We start from the raw sequence: 14759 nt of genomic DNA, 5'->3' as shown, positions 1-14759 counted from the left end.
ATCTAATGTACTTATTTCCATCAGTGTGTCTAACAAAAACATAGATTGTGTTTAAGTCTGATGAAAATGTCCAGAGCCACTCATAAGTGTTTACACCTGCAGAACGACATCCATCCATACCCAAGTCTGTATGTATACACCTTGAGTATGATTATTAACCAGCTCTGAATCTGTCTATCTGGATCTATATGTAGCCTATATTTGCCCATCCAACATTTACTGAGCATTTACTTTGTAGCAGAGCCGTCAGTATCCCACCCACATACTCTCAGGCCCTCCCATTATAGTGTATGCCCGCCCAACTTCAACCTGCCTGAGGGCTTCCTTTGGAGGTCCTTCCCATCCCCACCTGTACGCAAGGTAGCCCAGACATGCTGGAGAAAACATGCTGGAGAATTAACACCTAGAAGCAGCCCTTAACCAACGACTGGAGGTACTTGCCATATAAATACCCCAGCTCCTTTGCCTTTGGTAGGATAGTTCTCAAGTCTTCTACCTTGATTCTAGAGTAATAACCCACTTGACAATGCATCCTTTACAAGCTGCCTTCCCAGTTTTTTCCTAGGATCATCTTCCGAAGTAAACTATTTGTATTCAAATCCTTGTCTCAGGATCTGCTTCTGAGGAAACCTAAGACAAACATTTAATTTTCACCCAAACTAAAATGACCTTTAAAACCTTTCACCATTATTATCTGTTTTGAAGATGAGAAAACTGCAGTAAAATAACTTGCCTAAGGCCAACATTTGGTAAATGGTAGAGTCAGGAGTGGATTCCAAAGACTACCATGCTGCGTGGCCTCCCATGGCCTCCTCTGTAATCTGCTCACTGCCTTCTTGGGATCAGGCTCTACCACGACCATGGCATTTCCCTAATCAAAACTCGTGTGTGTGTGTGTGTGTGTGTGTGTGCGCGTGTGTGTGCGTGTGTGCGCGCGCGCGCATGAGGTGGGGTGGGGAGGAGAGTATTACATTCTCTCAGTCACTTAACTCCAAGTCCTGCCTCTGATAGGGTTGAAGATTAAAGTCTGCAGTTTTTTTGTTTTGTTTTGGTCTTTCTGGATACTGGGAATTCAACATCTCAGTGCTGAAGCAGGGAGTGGGCTGAATGTGATGTGGGATGTCAAGTACAGGACACGAATAAGGTATTTCAGTGCTGTGCAACCAAAGTACCCTATGTTTATTCTTGACTTTCCTCTTCCCTCTTTAAGACAGACATAGCACTCTATTTCATCACCCAAGAAAATCAGACTAGATTCCTTTGAATTTTCTGGAATTCTTAATCATCTATTTTTCTTAGGTTTGAGAATACTTTTCTTTTTAAGATCTCAATATGGAAAATTATAAGCATATACCATAGTAGGCAAAAGCAATGTAAGGGACCTCTATGGACCTATCTGCCTTCCATAATGATCAGAACATGGCCAGTTCACCTATACTCCACTCACTTCTCCCTCCCATATTATTTAAAAGCAAATCCCAAACATGATATTTCATCAGTAACTATTTCAGTATATATTTTAAAAAATAAGAACTCCTAAGAAAAAAAAAACCCAATGCGTCATTAACATGTTTCAAATAAAATCGATAGTAATTCCTTAATATCATTAAATATCCATTCAGCATACAAATTTCCAAGTACATATAATTATATAATAATTATGAGTATGTGTGTGTGTGTACATTTAGAAAACAGGTTCACATGTTATGACTGGTTGAAATGTCCCTTAAATCTCTTTTAGTCCAGAGAATCCTCCTCTATCTTTCTAGCAATTTTCAGGGCACACTTTCTCAGTTAACTGAAGCTAATCCATCTCGGGCAGATGTTGGTGGTTGCTGACCGGGTAACAGGACTCTAAGCCACTGAGGGCAGAGACGGTGGGGGAACCACAGGCACCGTAACTGCGGGGAATAGGTCCTTCCGGGTCTATTTAAAGCAGCGTCAAACAGTCAGGAGAACCCCAGTCACCACGCGCTCGGCTCGTACTTGGCAATAACTGAAGACAAAGTCCAGCAGCCAGGAGTGTGGGAACTACAGCTGTCTTCTGGAAAGCAACACATCAGAAGCCGGAGTGACTCACTGTGTGTCTTGAACTACCTGGGAGTGGAGGGAAATGGTGAACCCACCAAAGGAGGTTTGGGTGGAGTAAATCTGGAACCCAGGATGCAAGTGAGCTGGGGAGGAAGAAGGGGGGAAGGGAGCATGAAAACATCCCTACGCATCTGGCATTAAATAAGTGAATGCAAAATTAACCAAAAGGATTAACTGCTCACCAGACTTAAGGATGCTCTGTAGGCTGTAACTACATTCTAACAAGATAGACTCATAAATCATAATGCTGGGACATTTCTTGGCTTCCTAAATGTCCTGGGTGCCTCCTTTAAATGGGGCTCTTCGCAAGATTACAAAAACAAGTCCTGGGGGGACAGCGGTTCACAGACATCAGTGAAGGGAAGCCAGACAAAGCTACCTTTGCTCCCCTACCCCAGAAACTCCCAAGTGACTTCATCCTTGACTGCCTTACTACTCTGATTATTCCACTCTCTCCTTCACTATAAAACTGTCAATCTCTGCTTCCCCTTCCCCCTCAAGAACAGTACCTCTGGTCCCTACTCCCTTTGTTCATTTCAATTAATTGCTGGTGTCCCTCTAATCCAAGGTCCATCCTGGCAGCATCTTCTGCCTGAATATTTTGGTAAGAACCTCAGCAGTCGCCCCAGAGCCCTTGACCACTCTTTGGAGAAAACCAAAGCAGACAACATGTCCTCCCTCACACCACTGCCCACCATCTCCGCAGAAGAATCACAAACGTACCAAATTGTAGCATCTTTGTGCTTCTACTATGTATCTTTCCCGTTGCTACTTCTTAAGATTCTCTTAGAAAGTTAACAGAGACACAAGATTTTTCCACTGTTTCTGTTTCCCTTCAGCAAAACCCTGCTGACTTTCCCTATACATAAAAGAAAAAAAAAAAAAAAGCTCACCCCTAGACTTTTAAGTTAATGGGAGCATTTTTTGTTTCCTTCATTTATTACAACTATAATCGGTCATGGTTATCATAATTAGCATTTAGCATTGGAAAGAAATGAGTAACTACTTTTCTTGTAATGTCTTTAAGTCCTCATTAGAATCATTTTAGTTGCCAAGCAACCTTCATTTTTATGCCTCACATGTGAAGAGATTATGCCAGAATTATTTTTTAAAATCAATTTTAGGATGGAATAGCAACTTTGTGTGCTAGCACACCTCTTTATAAATACTAATACTGATTTTAAGATCATAATTGTTTAAAATGTGAATTATGAAAAGCAAAGAGGTAATTGTAGTCAATCTACCATAAAAAAGTTAGTAGGATTGCAGTACATAAACATGCATAGAAGAGAATCTAGAAGATATACCCAACTGTGTCGATAGTGCTTATCTTGCTTTTGGTGGTAGAATGGATGAATGCAATTTTCTTCTTTTTGCTAGTCTGTATTTTCTAAGCTTTCTATAGTGAACATAAATAATTTAAAAAGTGATTAAAATTTTAGCAATTATACTCCAATAAAGATGTTAAAAAAAAGTTATTAAAAATTTAAAAGACAGGAGAGCTGAGTTACAATTAGATCTTTGTAAATACAAATATGAGAAGATGGATGTTAGCTGAACTTATTGTGGTAATCATTTCACAATATATGTCAATCAAACCATTATGCTGTACACCTTAAACTTATACAGTGATGTATGTCAATTATGTCTCAAAAAAAAAAAGAAACTGGAAAAAAAGTAAGTATGTGAGCTGAGTTATAGTCAGATCTTTGTAAATACAAGAACTTACAAAGTAGTGGGAATTAAATGAGAATATGTATATAAAAATATTACTATAAACACTGTGTTGTTCATAGTAAATACTCAAAAGGTAACTATTACTAGAAAAAATTTTAAAGTCTATGTACGTGGTAAATTTTATGTTATGTACATTTTACCACAATAAAAAAGTCTATGTAAGTACAACATCGATTCAGTCTATATTAATAATTTAGGGAAAAAATCGATTTAAATTTGGTTGGTCTTTTAAGTCTTCACCCTAAGGATACTGGCTCTTCTAATAATCAAAAGTACTTTCTTTAAAAACAGACAAATTCCCAAAGGACTTACAAGTTCACAGTCAACATCATGATTGAGACCCCATTACGCCTTCTCCCAGACATTTTCAGTCTCAGAAATCATTTCAGGAGTATGACGGTGAGGGGAAATTGAGGCTCTGAGTTACAAAGTGACAGTCCAAGTGCCCTGGGTTTAAGCCAATGACAACCTCAAAAACAAGACTGGGGGCTTCCCTGGTGGCGCAGTGGTTGAGAATCTGCCTGCCAATGCGGGGGACACGGGTTCGAGCCCTGGTCTGGGAGGATCCCACATGCCGCGGAGCAACTGGGCCCGTGAGCCACAATTGCTGAGCCTGCGCGTCTGGAGCCTGTGCTCCGCAGCAAGAGAGACCACGACAGTGAGAGGCCCGCGCACCGCGATGAAGAGTGGCCCCCGCTTGCCGCAACTGGAGAAAGCCCTCGCACAGAAACGAAGACCCAACACAGCCAAAAATAAATAATAAATAAATAAACTCCTATCTCTAAAAAAAAAAAACAAGACTGAAGGCTTCTTTTTTTTTCAGCAAAAACTATTGACAAAGTTCTACTGATCATCCACAATAGTGGAATATGGAATTACATCATACAATGGATTTAATAAAACTCTTATTAAAATGACAATGGAATAGTCATGAAATCTTTGGAATAGGGATTTTTTTTTCAAGTTTCGAGTTAATAAAGGAAAGGATAAAGAAAACATGAAAAATTTAACTACATAAAAATGTAATATTTCATTAATGTCCCCAAAACAACATAAAAACTGAAATGAGAGTGAGGAAAAAAATGCCTGTAGCAAATGCCAATCAAAGAGTTAACAGGCTTTTTTTTTTTTTTTTTTTTTTTACCATAAAAAGCTTTCATAACCTCTAATAATAAAAACATTAAACAAGTGATAAATACGCAAAGATATGGACAGCTCACAAAATTAGAAATATAGTTAGCAAACAAACTTATGAAAACACACTCAACAAAAGCTTGGTTTTATGTATCAATAGTGCCTGTTACCACATAGAGAGAAATGAAGGCAAACGATTAAACAGATGGAATCAGAAATGAAGAGAGACAGCATATAATGCTAGCATTAATGCATTAATGAAGAACAGAAGTCACAAAATTGAGGTTTAGTTGATCAGAAATAAGGGAAAGTTTAATCATGGAGAATTTTTAGAGGAGGTAAACTAAAAAAACAAAAACACAGAATAATTTCGACTCTAAAATGAGAATCTCTCAGTCTTAAATTTCCACTGTGACAGTTTTTTCTTTTTACTGTTACATAAGTTTCAGGTGTATAAAACTATAATTCAATATTTGTATATACACTACACAGTGATCACCCCCAAAAGTCTACTTACCATCTGTCGCCATACAATTGACCCTCTTCACCCCTTTCACCCACCCCCAGCCCCCTTCCCCTCTTGTGACCACAGATCTGTCACTTCAAAAAAATTTCTCAACTTCACTGATATGTGACTCCTTATCTGTAAGATATATGGTTCCTTTTCTTTGAAGAACACATGGAGAGTTGTTTTATAAGATACTTAGATGAAAGAAGCAAAACAACGGCAAATAATACTTTCTCCTAAACAGGTAACACAAAGTAAAATTTCCAGTTTTCAGCTTGCCGCCTTTTCCCTTTGCCGTGTAAGCATCCTCTGTAGCTGGGGGAAGGTGCTGGTAAATGCTTAACGATGGCCTCTCCAGGGGTGGGGTCGAGACGAACCGATTGGTAGTGTTTGCCCATTTCCCTGGAATAAATACTCCCAACACAGGGAACGTCAAGCTCCTGGCGTGACTTCACGGACCACGGAGCTGGGAAGAGACGCAGCTATCTCCACACCACTATATGTCTATGTATGATACGTATGTGCTATACATGTATAGCATATCACTATATAGCATTTGTACCATACAGACACAATGGCCATCTCAAGAAGATGGATGACAGTAAAATATGGTAATATACTAGGAAATGATGAGTTTTGAGGGTTTATTTTTATTTTTAATATAACTGTAAGTTTATATAATTTAATTTTTATTGATGCCTGTATTTAGCAATTGGCCTGCTAAACTCCTGATGATGTAACAACCTGCTCTCACAGAGTAAGACTTTCAAGACTGTGACAGCATCCAGTCAAGTGTGGTGCCCTGTGCATCTGCATAGGACGTGCGTAGCTGACCCTGCTTCTTCTCTGGCTCTTTCCCTGCTGTCTTCCTCATAACCACTCTAGGACAACCCCAACTAGCTGGTAGCCCAAACTACCTGCAGACCAAGGCACCGAGTCCAGCAGCTGTAACAGCTCCAGGCAGAAGCAGGCAGGTCCTACCAACAGGAGGTGGGCCAGGGGTGGGTCTGCACTTCAGATAACCTTCCCCGGTGGTCTCACTGCCAACCACAGCCAACAACTGAACACACCGTTTTTGCTTTCACGTTATTTCCTAATGTGTTTCCATCATGGACTTAACAACCTTCATGTCAATATAGGGCCTTAAAAAGTCTGCTGCAAAAGCAGCACTTTTGAAGAAGTACTCAGAGGAGCACCTCTCCAGTCCCCTCAGCTAAGCCACTACTTCTGGGTCTCTGACCCACGGGGAACTGGCATACACTAGGGAGCCAGGCCCCCAGCACCACAGTAAACTGGTCCGAGTGTGCCTTAAAGGTGGAAATGCGCATTGGGAATGCTGCCTTTGAGTGCAAGGAAGCAAATCATAGTAATCATAGACCACCACTTTCCGTTTATTTCCACGGCCAAAAGACTGACAGGCGGGAAGTTTTCAAGAGTTCCTGCATTTGAAAAGGGATAGAAGTGCAGGAAAATCTGACAGAAGTGGGCCCAGAGTTGCAAACCTGCTCAAAGGCAGGCCTCTCTCTAGTTAGATCTGGACTGATTGCTTTAGAGATGGCCAGGACACTGGCTTCGCCTCGTGATTGTCTAGTTCATATAGTTGAAAACCTATTTGCTCTAACGTTTTTCAGAGGATTTGTATTCTTCAAGTTTTCCGTGTTTCCCTAGAAAGCCTGAGAAAATGCTCTGGGATGTCCAAGAAGCAAGTGTGCTGTAGGATGGTATTTCTCAAAATCAGTTTGTGGGGTCACCTCCTTCAAAACCACGACTGAATGAAAAGCTCTGGAGTTGACCCTCAGGAACCTGAATGTTGAACACACCCCACAATGACTGTTTATGCTGAAGCTGGAGAACCTCTGGTAGAGTGGAGAGAACAGGAGTGCCAGAGTTCAGATCTCAGCGGCTCTCCCACTAATGAGTTTGGCCACTTTCCACAGGTTACTAACATTCCTGAGCTTCAATTACCTGTTAATTAAAAGAGCAAAATAATATCCACCTCACAGAGTTGTTGTGAAGATGAATGGGGCCAATTCAGGTAAAGGCCCAGCCCGCCAGGCCTAAGAAAGGAGGAGATGGGAAATTCCCTCTAGTCACTATACCTCACACCTGGAGAGGGTAGACATGCCAGCCTATCAAAGATACAGCAAGGAGGCTCCTTGCAATATACAGCATCCCAATCATAGAATACGAATTCACTCCAGAGGGCTAAGAACAGTCATGCCCGGGAGCTGCTCTGATGCCCAGGAGCCTCAGGACGTGGGTGCCCCAAGGACCATCCTATACATACGAAATCTTACAACCATGATTCCCAGAGATGGGAGATTCCACTGAGGAGGCTACTGGGACAGCTGTGGTCTTCTTCACAAAGGGCCTGTCCTCACAATGGCCAGCCTTCCTGACCCTACACTTGGCTTTGTTCCTTGAAGTTGCTGGTTCCTGAGTCCGATTGCCCTTCAACATCACGGCCCTTGGCGTCTGGTCTTGTGCTTTTGTTGCCTCTGGGCACAGACTAAGTTGCAGAGTGGTGAGGAACACTGAATCTTCCCTCTGCCATGGAGGGAACAATAGTCCCAACAAGTATGTGTTTGCCTTTTTTGGATCTAACTTTAAAAATAGATGTAGTGTTTTACCCTTAATAAGCTGAGGTCTATACAACGCTTTTAACATCCAACTGCAGGAAATACATCTATTAGTGGTACGGGAAATATACCTATTAGTCTGGAGGTTTTTCTCGTTTGGGAGATACAATGCACACACTAATTTTAATTAATTCAGAATTTGTTTGAGAGAATTTCAAGCAGATATCTGGCATATAGATGGGGTCCAATAAATGTTTCCTACATTGAATGGAGTTTTATTTCTAATCTGGGAGACACCAGGCCTGCAGACTGTGGGCACAGAGTGCAGACTTGTCCTGTGGGGCATGCAGGTCTCCCCCGAGTGGAGGGAGCTTGCCCTAGGAGAAGGACCTAAGCATGGCCCAGCTCAGCTTTCAAGAGGCTTCTGGGAGCGTGTTTTCTCTTTAGACTGGGCTGGGGGGCTGGGGGCATGAGGCAAGTTGTTTCAGTTCTCACAGGCTCCACTTATTGTCTCCTCTGTCCATAGAGACACTAATACCTGACCTATTTCAGAGTTGTTTTGAGTTTAAAAGAAAATCAATACATATAGCCCTCCAAGAAAGAAATGAACAACACACCATAAATAAGATACTAGCTAAGCTGTGTTTCCTTTCTCGCTGTCAGGTAAGACAAAGATGTTGAGTTTCTTCCCACACTCGACCTGGGAGCAGGAGGGCTGTTTGCTGAGGGTCCCTTGCTGGGACATGTTTGCAGTTTTCTTTCTGAGGCTGTCAGAAGTTGTCTTGCATTCAGAGGGGGGCAGAATTGGGACATCTGAAGCCTTCCATTTGGCCCTCAAAGCTGGCAGCCCTCTTACAAAGTGAAAACATTATAAAAAGCCCAGATGATCTCATAGGTCTTTCCTACCTCTGAAACAGATGGTGTGATTCACATACATTTGACATAAACGTACCAGGGTTGTGATGATTTGCCTCATTATGTTCAGTGGAAGAGTGGATTAATAAGCAATAATATGGTGACAATGTAAAGCATGACCTCTGATTAAAACAGAAGGTGGGAGTGGGTTGTTTCATGGTGAAAGCAACGCACTGTGACTCAAGGCTCTGAATTTCTAATCACAGATCTGTAACCTTGTATGTGGCATCGGGACGCTTGCTAGAGGCTTGCTAGAGGCCTTAATTTGTACGTGCTGGCCACCCATACCTAACAGCCTTGTAATAAGTCCTTCCTCTGAGAACAGTGTGGGTGGTAATTAATGGTTAATAATACTAAAGAGAGAGCCATCAGTAAAGACTGCCAAATGCCCAGGATGCCTTAGACAGTATTCAGACTATTAGCTGGAGCTGCTAGAAAAATGCAAATCCCACACTGCTTTTCCCCTTCCGGTCAACCATCTACCCAGGCCAGTGCTATCCAATGGACTTTCTGCAAAGAAGGGAGTATTTTCTATTTACTCTGTCCAGCAGCAGGTACCACTTGTGGCTACTGAGCACTTGAACTATGGCTGGTGAAGCTTAGGAACTAAATTTTACATTTGATTTAATTTTAATTAATTAAAATGTCTACATAAATAGCCACAGGTGGGTAGTGGCTGCCATACTGGACAGCACAGCTGTAGCCAGTTCAAACCTCTTCAAAGCATCTGCACCAAGGTGAGGTTGAGACAGTAGTAAAAAGTAAATGGACTAGTCAGTCTTTGTGTTCAAAAGAGGTTTTATTTCCTCCCCCCTTTTTTTTTCTTTTTCAAGTTGTTGGGAGGAGTGGCTGAAACCTGAGTCTGAAGGGAGGGATGACCCCCGCCCCACTCCCCCTGATAAAAAAACTTTCCCCGTACTTCGGTGGTGTTATTTCCCTCTCTTTCCATGGGTATTCAAATGAGAAGACTTCTAAACTCATGAACAAAAAATTAAGCTAGACTGTTTTACTCTAAAGCAAAAACTCTTCTATACTAACCAGAGAAAATAACCAGTAAGGTAAGTTTCAAGATAAACATCAGCTTCGCTCTTTACTATTCTCGGATCACCTCCAAGGAGACCTACAGAAGCACAAGCAATGTCCTACCGTGGATGGCTGCCTGTCACAATCCGGCTTTGGCCTCCCCGGCCCCCAGCTCTAGCTCCACACCCCTGCCCCACTAGACGCGTCAACTGATAACCAGAGTGGAATTCACAGACAAAAGTGTCATCTCCCACTCCCTCCAGACATAGGGTGTCTTTTCTTTTTTGCCTCTTTCATGTAAATTCTGTGGCAGGAAACCCTGCAGGACCTCAGGTGCAAAGTCTTGCCTTGTGATGGCTCCTTGCTGCCTTTCGGCAGCATTCCCACGCCCTGCACGAGAGGGGTTTGAACAGACCGTGGCTGCTCTCCCTAGTCTATGCCCTCACCCTTGGAGTGAACTCACTCAGAGCCTACATGGTTTAAAGAATTTATTCTTCCTGCACACCTTACCTTATCATTGCCCTGTCTTTGGTACATTTTTTTCTTTCCCCGAATGGTGCACTCCTCAGGTATTCTAAGCTTGAATAATGGAATAGGGGTTCGGTCACTGTAATTCTCTCATGCAAGGCCCAGCCGAATGTCAGATGCAATTAGGGGCTTAATTAGGGGCTGTTGATACCTCATGATAATGGATAAAAGACTATTAGACTCAATGGGTATTTTTTTTTTAATAGCTTTGGGATTTTAAGGTACTTTTCAGTTCAGCATAATCCAGGAAACAGTATCTTTAGCCCTGCTAGGATCCACTTAGGGGAGTGGGTCAGGCTTGGTTATTTTTTATTTTGCAGGACCTGAGAATCGGTCATGTATTTTTCAGGTTGACGTCATGATGATTTGAAGGTTAGGGCAACAGCCTTGAACTGAGCGGGCAGGGGAGGAAGAAAGATGGCATGATAAAGATATTGTTGGACCTTGTTTCCTCGACAGTGAAATGGAAAGAGAACAGAAATGCTTATTCATGAAATAGTCACAGTGCCCTGCTAAAGACCAGTAAATAAGACTATCACGACTGTGTGAGGAACTTTGCAGCTTATCAAGCTGGGAACCAGGTGAAAGTAAAGTGCATGATGAATAATGGCTCATTACAGCCATGCTTCCACCCATCCCCCCCATCTTCTAGCTTATCTCCATGGATGGATATTTTCCAAAGAGATTATTTTGAAATAGAAAACCATTCATTCTGCTCCCAAATTCATCCTCAGCTGAAAGACTAAAGTGTAACTAAATAGAAATTTAATTAAAATTTAATGCTAAACTAGTAAAAATACTCCCTCTTTTCCAAGTTAAAAAATCTAAAATAAACAATAAAGCAGTGATTCTCAACGTGAGGTTCTTGGATCAGCTGCAGCAGCATCACCTGGGAAGTTGATAGAAATGTAAATTCTTGGGCCCCACCCCAGACCTGCTAGAGCAGCCAGCCTGCGGGTGGGACCCAGCAATCTGTTTTACAAAAAACCTCCATGTGATTTTGCAGGAACATTTGAGAACGGCTGCTTTAAACCAAATGGTGGAATCACCAAAACTATTCTTTTTTTTTTTTTAACATCTTTATTGGAGTATAATTGCTTTACAATGGTGTGTTAATTTCTGCTTTATAACAAAGTGAATCAGCTATACGTAGACATATGTCCCCCACCAAAACTATTCTTTTCAATGTTTTGCTAAATTGTACTAAATGAGAATCTCCAAAATGTCAATTTTTCTGAATTCTACAAACAAGGTTTGACTGAGCACTAGACAGGTCCAGCCAATGAATAATCCCTAGCTCTAACAGTCCTGCACGTTGTGCTACCTGGGATCTGATCAAGCCTCCCCTATGCTCCCTGGGAGGCGCCGGGGCAGGGCGGGCTGGCGCTTCTGAGCTGAGACACACATGCTTATCTGCTTCCCGGTGGGAGATGGAGGGGTTTCTAAAGGGGCAAGGAGGGGGGCCAGTGATATTGAAACTCTATGAATTTTCCATCATTTCTTTTTTGGAACGGGAACAAACATTTAGTACTTTTCAATCACTACTTCACATATAACAATCAAAAGAAAGACAGTGCCTACAAATAGGGCATCTTTGTCGATAATTGCTTGTCAGCTGCACTAAGTTGCTCATCCCTCACTGTGAGTACGGGTGATGACAGAGTGCACGCCTAGATAACTCCCCGCCCATGTGTCTGTCTGCTCATTTTATAGATCTTCAATCCTCAATCACACCGCTCATTTGCCAGTACCTTTCAGGCACAGACATCTGGCTTTGCCTGGTCCTCTCCTATTCCTCCACAACCACCCTCAAGATTGTGAGGGGAATTATTAAGACTTTATTGTCCAAATGATCCAAAGGCTTTCGAATTTCTATTTGATAACAGCGTTTGCTCAGGTAACCTAGTCTTTGTGTGCCCCAAGAACACAAGGACAGAAAAGCACCAGATGTACCACTGCATTTTATCATATTTTTCACCACAAGAAAAACCTCCATCCTGAGAAAATTGGAAATGCAAACTCTCCTCAGTAACTTTTCTTGCTTTAAATCGCACTTCTCATCACGACCTATTACACCCACATAGTCATGTGCCATAGGCACTGCACAGTCTCCAACATTTCAAAGGCTCAAGAGCTATTTTTAAACCCCAAATGCAATCTAGGTTGCTATTCTATAACGCACTTTTTAAGGAAGAACAAAGTAAGAGAGCGATTTTTATGCATGTGGGCAGTTCGCCAACTCACCGAAAGATTGAACACAGCTGTCGATGAGATCGTCCAGGCTGGCTCCTTTGGCTAAATGTCCCAGAGACACCATCATTCGGAACTGGGTGATCTGGGCCGGGCTGGGATGGGAGGGGAGGGGGCTGCTGGAGGGCTTCCCCTCTAGTCTGGCTTTAGAGGCTGCTCTGCAGCCATGAGGTTTCCTGGGGAAAGAGAAAAGGCGGGGAGAGTACAGCGCCCAGGGGATGACCACACTGCTCTGCAGGCAGACTGAAGAGGAAAGGAGTAGAGATAAGACAATTAATCCCAGGAGTTGGGCTGATAAGACATACCCCTCCCACTTGGTAAAGGCACCAAACGGACTGGTTAGCTGTTAAAGAGACATCTCTCACACTAATAGCAAGGTGAGACTTCAGGGTTGCAAACAGGGCTCCTCAGCCTGGGGTTAGGATTGCTTTGGCCTGCTTTCTCCAGTTCCCGAAAGGAAGAGGCAGACGCAAGACTATTCTTGGCAGTTTTTAGCTCCTAGCAATAAATTTTTATTTTAGCCCTGAGACCACTGACTTGGGTCTTAAGAATTGTTTAAGTTTGGTCTCATCTTCAGCTAAATTCATTCCTCTTGAGCAACACCAGAGTTACTGGAGAAAGTCAGGTGGCCTCTGAAACATCTTTAAGGATTTTGAGGGAGAAGGCAAAGACCGAGGACCCGCGTGCAGGGGGTGAGGGTTATGGGGGCGGTGTTTAGATTTTAAGCTAGCCCTGTCTTTTTCACAAATCTTGGTTGGTTCTAAGATTCTGTTTTTCATTACTGATAATCATTCTGAGTCATTTTTATCATTAAACATTATCCTATCAAGTCCTTACTTATTATGAGAGCTTTATTCCAGAAGTGAATACAAAAGGACAAGTCTGAATCTGGAAATGGCTTTACAGCCCAACAGGTCACCTTCCTCCACTTTCACTTAGCTTTACCTTTGGTCATGACCTCATCAGTGTAAGTCAAGTTGTTTGCAAAATGATATCAGTAGGTTAATTAAGCATTTTATTTTTCCTTCCATTAAAAAAATAAACATAACATACAGAGACATATCTATCATCTTTGAAGGTTTACTAGTGATAGGTGTTGTTGCTGATAACTCCTTTGAGTATATTCTCCTCTCCTTACTGTGGCTTTGGCTATTTCATGTTTATTACCAAAGAGGAGATGAAGAAAAGAAATATACCGGAGATCCATAACTTTAACTAACCACTATATATTTGATAAACACATGATGGCATTAATTAATCATAAGTACTTATCCTATGAGCAACACATGTGTGATAGGCCAGAGAGGACCAGTGAGATAGTCTGTGAAGGTACTTTGCAAACTGTAAAACATACTCATTTTATGTTAGTTGTTGTAGTATGAAGGTGATCTGGAAGTTCCTTAATACAAAAATCTAGTTGAAGAATCAGAACCAGACCAAGAAAAGATAACTCTATAAATCTTAAATAACTGTCCTGTGAGTGTCAAGGGCAAGACGTGTGATGTTCTCAGAGGAGGGAAAACCAGTTCTAAGTGGAGTGTTGAGGAAAGCTTCTCGACAAGATGTAACCTCACCCAAAAGGAGCTGAAGAAGTACTCAGATCAAAATAAAATGCTAGGGCACACATGGATTTTGGGAAACCACCCTGTTAAAAAGACAGTGGGACCACTTAGTACAAAGCCAGACTCGTGAAGGGAACACCCTGACCTTCGAGTTCCCTTTCAAAGTAGCTCCAGAATGCTGGTCTGGCATTGGCTGCTGCCATCTGTTCCAACCTAGGATGGGCTCAGTGAAATCCAATCAGAAACTGGCTCTTGGGAATCTGCTAAGCCAAGGCAGTGATTTCTGAAAGATCAGGTTGGTGTTACAGGACTTGATCAAGTTTCTGGACATTACTGATTTTTACCCAGGCCCTGTGATAGCCCCAAGATCAGATCAGCATCTGAAAATGAAAGAAAATAATGGCCACCCTGAGTTGAGTACCTTTGATATGG

The 14759-nt window shown here is 42.1% G+C and overlaps 1 protein-coding gene across 6 annotated transcripts in view; it reads right to left on the bottom strand.

Annotated features, from left to right (window-relative positions):
* The window catches only part of RASGRP1 (RAS guanyl releasing protein 1), a 488763-nt gene that overhangs the window by 58901 nt on the left and 415103 nt on the right, over nt 1–14759 (bottom strand). For 3 of the 6 annotated variants that reach the window (XM_061180532.1, XM_061180536.1, XM_061180531.1), the window contains one exon: nt 12760–12941. The exons of the other annotated variants lie outside the window; for them this stretch is intronic. In XM_061180532.1, coding sequence (XP_061036515.1) covers nt 12760–12835 — 76 coding nt within the window. In that variant the 5' untranslated portion in view covers nt 12836–12941. The remainder of the gene's footprint in view (nt 1–12759; nt 12942–14759) is intronic. 6 annotated transcript variants of the gene reach the window in all.

This window comes from Eubalaena glacialis, chromosome 2, assembly GCF_028564815.1.
Source record: "Eubalaena glacialis isolate mEubGla1 chromosome 2, mEubGla1.1.hap2.+ XY, whole genome shotgun sequence".
Taxonomy (NCBI): domain Eukaryota; kingdom Metazoa; phylum Chordata; class Mammalia; order Artiodactyla; family Balaenidae; genus Eubalaena; species Eubalaena glacialis.
This window is presented reverse-complemented; position numbering and strand designations above follow the sequence as displayed.